General features: G+C 39.6%; 1 protein-coding gene across 1 annotated transcript in view; it reads right to left on the bottom strand.

The window, feature by feature from the left end:
• LOC144030718 (calcium-binding protein 5-like) overlaps nucleotides 1-1,453 on the bottom strand; it is a 31,107-nt gene extending 29,654 nt beyond the window's left edge. The window contains exon 1 of the mRNA XM_077537262.1: nucleotides 863-1,453. Within this exon, the coding sequence (XP_077393388.1) occupies nucleotides 863-977 (115 nt within the window). The 5' untranslated portion in view covers nucleotides 978-1,453. The remainder of the gene's footprint in view (nucleotides 1-862) is intronic.
• Nucleotides 1,454-10,053: the final 8,600 nt, after the last annotated feature.

Here is a 10,053-nt window from a genome sequence, read left to right as displayed (position 1 = left end):
CGATAACACCATCTCAACATAAAAATAATGCAGTAGAAACGGAGTTCCAAATACTTTCAATAAAGTGCATTTTTAACATGAAAATAAAGGTTTTTTTTATGGAAAACAAAATAGGCAGTCTCTCTTGACTTCTTGTAACGTAAATACTTTTTATAAAACAAAAAATAAAAATCTATCCAGGTTGAAAATGAAAATCCCCTAAATTCCTCTGTTTGTTTGTTCCGCTATTCCAGTGTGTACACATGTATCAGTTTAAATATTTATTAGTAGTTATTGACAGTTATAATTGTTTTTTGGTTTGTTTGTTTTTTCTCTTCAAAATAAGGATCAGGAAAACAAAAGGTTGATAATTTAATGTTAAATATAAATATTTAACCTTTAGACAGACACCAACACAATTAAACAGAATATTTGCACATTGGGAAGTATTTCAGAAACATAAATTTAAGACATGAAATAAACCTACCGTCCAGCCAAAAGAAATATGAAGCCACCTTATGGAACAATAAATCTATCAAACACATTTTAACCACTTAATATATGCAAAAATATTTCCAAAAGTTCATTTCCTTTTTAATCAACAATTTTTGTATTTAACAATTGTTTTTTCTTTTGTCATCACTTTCATTTTTGGTTAATGTATGACATATTTTTTTGTTTTTTTAATCTGAGACACGATGATGACCACAGAATCACTACTGTTTATATTTTGTTTTTTGGGCTGTCGTAATCGCGGGCACGTCTCAGTTCTCCTATCTGCTGCTCATGCTAGTTGTAGACATTGACAGGGAGCCACAAACTGAGAAATGAGATACTTGCAGTGTGCTTTTAGCTTAGCTGGTGTGTTGGCTGTGGGACATACCTGTGTCGTTTGAATCCATGCATTGGATCGTCACGGGAGTTATTCTTTTTGGCTCGCGCGCAGTACCAACGCCGGCCCGGGACATACAAGTGCACCGAGAGGACTCGATAGCCATGGGAAATACCGAGATGTACGGCACCGGCTTCTGCTAACTGTCTCCATTTGTATGTTGTCACTCGTTGCGCGCGCGCGCGCCGTGTCGCGAGCACGGAAACAAGGAAGTAGCTTGAATGGTGATGCTACTGAAATGTAAACAAAACAAGTAGAGCACGGCGCAGAACTCTTGCTGTTGTTATGAAAACCATAAAGCCTCACTCGCAACCGATACGGTCGTTTAGCTCCCCTTGACGAACGATGGTTCGGTCGAATCGTTTTTTTGTTCCACCCCTACTGAAAACGTAACTTGTCTGACGTCACTCCCCCTGGCGAGAGGGCGGAGACGACCACATCCCATAATGCTTCACGGACCAGTTGAGGATGGAAATAAATTATTTTTTTTACCACTTTTAAGGTCCATAATGCACACTTTTTTTGTTGTGTTGTGTGCCTGTTGGTTAATAAAACTAGTAGTAAAAGTATCATCACTTTTGTTTTGAATGTGCAAACCATTCATGACCAGACCATGGCTGAATTCAGTGTGGTGATCAATGACTTCTGCCTCATCTTCGTAGTTAGCAGTAGTTGTTTGTGACTGTTACAACAGTGAGATAGTTTGCCTTCTTCATGAAAATGTGGAGTAACGCATTGATTCTCTGGACAGTAACTTTAATCAGACTACTTTGTAGAATAAAGTAACGCGTTAGACTATTAGTTAGTTTAGAAAGCAACTTTTTGAGTAACGCGTTACTAAGTAACGCGTTACCGGCAACACTGAACACTACACCATCAGTAACTCATGTATTTATTATATTATGGTTCTGTGTTATTAAAAATACTTTGCAATTCAAACTGGAATATACTGTATGTAGCAATTGTTAAAATAAAATCTCATTGTTTTTAATCAATGACACAGACATACTATGTTGTAATGCAGGTGTCACCAATGTGGTAGCCCCAAAGACCCCAAGTGATGGAAGATTGATTGTTCTAACCTTTATTATTATTATTATTATTATTATTATTATTATTATTATAGCATTTTATCCCCCTCACTTCTTTTTTTGGCATCAAACAACTCCCACATAATACTTCCGATTTACACCGTTAAAATTTAAATTTGCAGAAAAAAAAAAATCACACCTTCCTGGGAATATATCGTCTTATTCCACATTACTTGCAGTACTTGCACAATTTAATGTTAAAGATCAACTTTTCCTCATTCATTTTCAATGGGACTGATATGAAACTTTTTCAAAGTCCCACTTTCCACGCCCACTTCCATACATACAACTGATCATCATTAGCACCTCTCTGATACTGCTCAGTGGATCACTTGGTATAGTGCGCTGTTCAGTAACCAGGAGGTTGCAGGTTCGAATCCCACCTCCGACTGTACATTGCAAATATATTAAAACAGCTTTTTACCAGCTGAAAAACATATCCAGACTGAAGGACTGCATGCTTCAAGCAGACCAAGAGAAGCTTATCCATGCTTTTATCTCCAGCAGACTAGATTACTGTAACGGTCTTCTAACTTGACTCTTTCAAAAGAACATGAGACAATTGCAGCTCATTCAGAACGCTGCAGCTCGAGTCCTGACCAAAACAAAGAGATCAGAACATATTACTCCAGTACTTAAGGATTTACACTGGCTTCCAGTCAGCTGGAGAATAGATTTCAAAATTCTGCTACTGGTCTATAAATTACTGAATGGGTCGGGTCCTGAATATATTCAAGAAATGCTGGTTGAGTAAAAACCCAGCAAAGCTCTGAGATCTACAGACTTGGGCCAACTAGTGGAACCCAGAGTTCGAAGCAAACATGGTGAAGCTGCATTTAGTTATTATGCTGCACACAAATGGAATAGGCTACCAACAGAAGTGAAGTCAGCCCCGAGTGTAAATCCTTTTACATCCAGGTTGAAAACTTTGCTTTTTTTCCCTCATATCTTTGATTATGGACAGCTTTAATAAATCTTTTTTTTCCCTCTTTTTAATTATTTTATTATTACCGTATTTTCCGCACTATAAGGCGCACCTAAAAGCCTTCGATTTTTTCAAAAGCTGACCATGCGCCTTATAATCCAGTGCGCCTTATATATGGATCAATATTGAGCCGCAACAGGTCTCGCTGTCAAGACGCTATCGGCGACCCTGCACGATCGGTGACGCGCATGTGCAGAAGATCGCGCCATCTTGGATCGCTAGCTAATACTAATACTTTACCTCAGAGAAAATAATAAAACAGCTGTTTATTCATTTTGGGAGTGAATGGAGTTGTCAGAAAGCTGGTTTGTAATCTTTTAATAAAGTTTGACTGATCTATCTGACTGTTTTGTTGACATTCTCTTTAGCGCAGCACCATCTAATGGATGTATAACGTAACCCCAGCCTCTACTGGAGTGCCTTATATATGGAAAAAATTGTAAAATATGTCATTCATTGAAGGTGCGCCTTATAATGTGGTGCGCCTTATATATGGAAAAAGTTTGAAAATATGTCATACATTGAAGGCCTTATACTGCGGAAAATACGGTATTTTAAATTAGAACTTCCATATGCTAAACGTTTTTAAAGTTTGCTGTATAATGTTTTAACATTGTCAATGTATGTTCTTTTAGTAAATTTTGTAACCTACTTTTATTTTCTCTTTTTCCTCTGAATGTTGTTTACTACTGTGCTTGCTGATGCTTATGTGTTGTCTTTCCTTGTGTAAAAAACATTGAGTTGCCTTGTATATGGAATGTGCTATACAAATAAACTTGCCTTGCCTACTACTACAACTACTACAACAACTACTACTAGTAATTAATAGTTCATTACTTTATATTTTTACACATAATTTATCTTTCAATTTCCTTGCTTAACATTCAGCTATTAACATTCAGCTTTCAGCATTTCCACCCAATTTCTGCGGAAATTGCACTTAGTCTAGTTTTGTAGTACTATTGTTCAAATGATCATTGGAAAATGTCAACACTTGCAGATATTTCCAGAAAGAATGTTGTATATTCACATGCATCTGTTTCCTAACTTGTTAAATCATTAACATGATTGGTGTTTTTACAAAAATGAATATCACTATTAATTACAATGTATGGTAATTTGAGAAATTTTCAGAAGTGTATCAAGCTACACTAAACAACAACGCTTCACATTAATCAGTACACAGCAAATTTGTCAGTGTTAGATTTCCACTGTTCGATGAAATCAGGTGTAAAGAGTGTTATTCTTACACTATTGCTCTGTCAGAGTAAATTTCCTCAAGGTTTGGAGCAGAAGCTAAATGTAACCAATGGAGTTAGAATCATGCCAACTCCATAGTGTCCTGAATAGCACTACCTTGAGTGTTAAATTGACCACACCCTCATTTCCAGTGAAGGACAAACGTTCCAAATTTCCAGTGTGCTGTCGGCATTTCAATAGCGATACATCCAGTTGGTGTTACTATTGGGGCAGTGTGGATCAGTGGTAGAATGGTCGTCTCCTGACTAACAGCCCTCGGTGGTCGGGCAGATGCTACACCCGCCTGAGGGATGCTTATGCTGCTTGGGACTTAAACACCCCTGCGTTCACTGGCACGCCACAGGGAATCACTGGCAGTCACAAACACGCACACACTCCTCGAATATTTACTGAGAACCACCCGTCTTTCGCTCCTTGGAACTCACCGTGGTACTGAAACACACACAGCACGTTTTATTCAATTATTCCCAATCTTCAAGTAGCCTACCAACAAACAACTAAATCAAGTGCTTCTCAAATCGCAAAATAAACAACTGACAAGAAAAATGGACTTTCACCGCATAATATTGCCATAAATGTTAAAAAGCAAAATAGATACACTGTATGTGAGATCCTCTAAATTGACCAAAAGGATTGATGTGAGTATTACGAAAGTGCCGTATGATTGACAGACATGCAGGTCAGATTGTACCCAGCCAATGAAACTCACCCTCCATCAGTCAAAACTGTGCCAAACAAATCATGCAAATGACTCGCTGATGGGAGGAGACGGATTTCAACATTTAAGAAATGAGTTTGGTGTGTACACTCTTAGAAGTAAAAGTGCTTATTAGAACCTTTTTAGGTTCCCCAGCTTGTCCTCATAGGAGAACCCTTTTTTAGGTTCCTGTTAGAACCGTTTATGAAGGTTAGAACCCTTTAGGAGGGTTCTACTGAGAACATAACGGGTTATACCCACAACCATCTGTGAAAGGTTCCACCCAGAACCCTGTATGAAAGGTTCAACAAAGAACCCTTTAAGGGTTTCATCTAGATGTCACACAGGGAGTTTCACTGAGAACCCTGTGACGTTTCAAGGGTTTCATCCAGAAACTTCACAGCGAGTTCCACTGCGAACCATTTTGTATTTCAAGGGTTTCATCGAGAACCTTCACAGAAAGTTCCATTGAGAACCCTTTTATATTACAAGGGTTTCATCCAGAACCTTCACAGCAAGTTCCATAACGAACCCCTTCTTTTGTTTTAAGGGTTTCATCTAGAACTAACACAGTAAATTATACTGAGAACCCATTTATGTTTCAAGGGTTTTATCTAGAACCTGCACAGAGTTTTGTTTCTTTATAAGGAACAAAACTGTTCCTATTAAAGTATTCTCCATAAAAAATATTGTTTACTGTGTTCATCATTATTGTTGACACGGAGAAACATTAAAAAAAAATTTTAATGAGGATTTTGGTTTTATGATTGAAAAATCTTCAGAAAATCATAGATAAGGACAGCAGACTGTCCAAGGAAAACCTATTATTATCTAGGTCTAGGAGGGAGGGGAGGACAGAAGGGAATCAGCAATATGGCAGCAAGACGCACACAAGACATGCACACCAGGCTGTCCTCAGCAGGTGAATTCACATCATCTCCAGCAATTGCAATATAGAAAGGGAGGACAAAAAATAGTCAGTTAGTAGCACAAATACAAGGCAAACATAGCAAACATACTGCACCAGATGAAGCCATTTATAAAAAGTAAAGCCATGCATGGTCGAATGAGAGCAGTATACATCTGTCTGTCTGTCTATCTATCTATCTATCTATCTATCTATCTATCTATCTATCTATCTATCTATCTATCTATCTATCTATCTATCTATCTATCTATCTATCTATCTATCTGTCTATCCATCCATCCATCCATCCATCCATCCATCCATCAGCATATCATAATGGTGAGGTGACAGCAGAAGAGACTGAATAAGCCTGGCTCTGATGACAAGATCCTACACTGGCACAAAATCAGGTGAAAGTGAGGGAAACCCACAAGGTTTTCATAGTACAGTAATTACTTTCAATAATGTTGAAATACCTTTCAGTAAAAATAAACTGCTAGAAAAGGAGGTTCAATACTCACCCTAACCCCCTTGGGGAAGCCAGTGGTACATTTTTTTTTGTCCAAACTCTCTAACCCAGGGGTGTCAAACATAAGGCCCGGGGGCCGGATCAGGCCCGCAATGGGGTTTAATCCGGCCCGCGAGATGGTTTTGTAAAGTTACAAAAAAAAAAAAAAAAAAAAGACTGTCGGCCCAATTAATCAGCCGGCCACAATCAAAGCTTATAAATTCATAATTACACAAGTAAGTCTCAGTTGAGCAATGCATCTTGTACATGGAATTGCTCTGAATGTCGTTATTTTAAACACAATTTAAAGTTAGTTTGTTTAAAAAATAAAAACATGAATCAAACACAAACATGCTGAATAAGACACATTCAACTACACATATGACAAGGATTAACGTCCTTATAACTTCATTAACGGCACCCGGCACACAATCAGTGAACAATATACAGGTTTATGCAAAAAAAAATTAGGACAATATTTGTACAGATGCGCCCCACAATTTAGGGCTGGCCCACAAATAGCGAAAATCTGCATGTAATTGACGGCAATGTTTTAAAAATTATTTTACAATTTTACCGATCCGGCCCAATTGCGAATATATTTTCCTCCATGTGGCCCCTGAGCTAATATGAGTTTGACACCCCTGCTCTAACCCATGTTTACAAAAAAGAAACAAATGTTAACCTAAAAAAAAAAAGAAAAAAAGTCTACCGTTCTCCATAAGGGTCCAAAAGTCACACTTGCTGAAATAAGATTTAGCTTACCTTGATTATTTGAGGTTTCTAATCTCTTGAGGTTTCACTTCAATCCAGCTTTTAATACAAATTCACATGTGTGAATAGTAACCATCACTGACATGTCACACCTGATTTGAAGAGAACGGAGTGTATATTCAGTAGCAAAACCAGTATTCAACTCTCACAGGGCAACATGGCAGCCTGCTCCCAGGTCCCACATACCAAAGTCCATCTTTTCTCCTGGGCACCACCAAATATTCGCACCATCCGTACACCAGTGGGAGTGGCACTGGAGGCAAAGCGTGTAAAATGTCTTGCCCAATGACAACTTGGAGAGAGTGGGAATTGTACAGCAGACATGATAGTTACTGAACAACAACGAGCTCTACCTCATAGGCCACAGCCACCATCCGCACCCAAGAAGAAAGTCAATAAATGGACTCATGAGGTCCTCCCTCCAGGGTGGGTTACAATGGTAGGAACAAAAATATCTAAATAGTATACAAATATGTATATATATATATATATATATATATATATATATATATATATATATATATATATATATATATATATATATATATACATATATATATATATATATATAGTATACAAAAAATTAGTATAGTGTGTTGTGACATTGCATGGCATCACCCGGCCACTGGTGCGTGATTGTGTAATTGTGATTGTGTAAAAAACAACAACAACAAAAAACCCTCTTATGGAACCCTTACTTCTAAGCATGTAGACGCTGCATGTTTCGTTTTACACGCAATTTCATTGAGCGTGTGAGTTCATCTTTTAACACCTTGTGAAACATATGAGCTATTACACCTTCAAAGTAGAACCACATGTCTTACATTGGGAATCTGAGCTGCTCCACTGGTGCAGGCGAGAGTCTTGCTTAAGGGGACTTCAATTTTTAGATTAGCTCAGATGAAAGTTTAATGTTCCCTGCTGAGGTCATTAGGCAGCAAAGGATACGCTGGTGCACAGAAGAGCTCCAAATGAGTATTTTGTAAGAGGAGGCTTCAATAAATGGATCAACATTCAAGGGATAAGTTTGCCAGTACATGTTTTTTTTTTTTTTTTTTTTAAATATAGTGAGTGACACGACTGTGATATGAGCTTGGTGATGCAGGCAACATAATCAGACCACCCAGAGGTTGTCTTGCGCACCGAGGCAAAGAGTGCACGTGAGAACAATGTGTGCAAGATTTCGTTTGCCACTGTTGCCAATGAGTGTGGCATTTAGAAATGGATTACACATGACTGAACAAAGAAATGTTTGATACAGATGAAAACACACACAAAAAAGACAAATATAGATAGAGCCAGGGATAGAACAGAGTCTGCACATGCAGAGCTGATCAGAAATGTTTACTTTTTCAATTGCCTTTTGTCTTTTAAATCCCTCCAATAAAGCATTTGTTCTCATTTGGCCTATTTATCTGTTTCATTCAATTATGGGTGGTATCTCACCCCGGGTTTTCACCGGATGCGGTTGCGGTGCGGTTGCGGTGCGGTGCGTCTTGACTGCGTGCTCCGGACGGGTCAATTTTTTTGTCAATCCACACCGGCTCCGCACAGCTGCGGTCCGGCAGCTCCGTCGCCGCCCACTTCCCAACGTGTCTCGCGGGACCGCGCGCGCGCGATCATGTGGCATTTCACAACGACAAACATACAGAAAGTCTGTGCTCAACAGAGAAGCAGAAAGAGAGGTGGACTTCTTTTGATTTAACCTTTTCTTCTTCTTCTGCTATGAGATTCCATGCAGCATCCTTTTTTTGGTTGTCCTTATAAAAAGGATGTGCCGTGTCATATATTATTTTGTGGTTTTCCACCTCCAATATAAACCTCTCCTCGTCCATGTTCGCTGGTGTCTAAACCGTGAATGAGCACATGGCCCGGCGACGCCCACGTCACGTTTTGCTGAAAAGCTTGCGAAATAGGAGCTGGCGAATGTTTTATTCTGAAAGGTAACCGGAAATTTATTTTGAAACTGCGTCGGTCTTCCTGTCCCGCTCGATGTGTTTTGTGCTAGCTTGCCATTTGCCGGAGGCCTACCGCTGCGGCGTCCGGCAAAAATAGAAAATAGGTCTATCCTTGCGGAAGGCTTGCGGCACGCCGCAGGCCTTCCGCAGTCGACACGCAACGCACCCGCAAGCGGTGTAAACTGCACCATTCGAATGAATGGAATCTAATTGCTTGCGTCGCCGGACCGCACCGCAACCGCACCGCAACCGCATCCGGTGAAAACCCGGGGTCACTGAGCGACACAGGCTTATGATAATGTGCCCAATGTAGCGAGTGTTATTTCCCAAGGTTTTGTTCAAGTTTGCAAAGACGTTCAGCAGACCCTCGCAAAATATTTTTATGCTCGCAAACAGCTTTTCTTGTCAAATTGAACAAGTGCAAAATTTCTTTGCGAGCATAAAAATGGTTTGCGAGGGTCTGCCGAACGTCTTTGCAACGTTGTGCAGTCTTGAGCGAAACCTGAGAAATAGCACCCGCGACATAATGACGTAATGCTAAAGCCCAATTCACACTGGCTGCGGAACGGACGCGGTGCGTTTTCCGTACGGCGGCCGTACGGACGCCGCAAGGACTGCAATTCACACCGCATGCGTTGCGTGTCCGGAAATCTGCTCGCGCCAGACCACAAGATCACGTGGGGTTAACGCTGGAGAGTTGAGTTCACCCAATAACAAGCGTGTATGTAGAGTCCTATTTGTAAACAATAGCCACACTTGCCTGTTGTCACATCAAAATCTGCTCCCGACAGACCACAAGCTCACGTGGGGTTCAAGCTGGAGAGTTGAGTTCACCTAATAACAACAGTGTATAGTCCTATTTGTAAACAATAGGCACGCTTGGCTGTTGTCACATCGATATTGTTTTTGGACATTATTTCTGCGACTTCTACCATGGCTGTTCTACCATGGGTAAGTACGTTTTGTGTTTAAATAGTGTCATTTTGTCGTGTTTAATTTATT

The sequence above is a fragment of the Festucalex cinctus genome, chromosome 1, assembly GCF_051991245.1.
Source record: "Festucalex cinctus isolate MCC-2025b chromosome 1, RoL_Fcin_1.0, whole genome shotgun sequence".
In the NCBI taxonomy this organism is placed as follows: domain Eukaryota; kingdom Metazoa; phylum Chordata; class Actinopteri; order Syngnathiformes; family Syngnathidae; genus Festucalex; species Festucalex cinctus.
The sequence above is the reverse complement of the archived record's forward strand: the minus strand, read 5'-3'. Positions and strand labels throughout refer to the sequence as shown.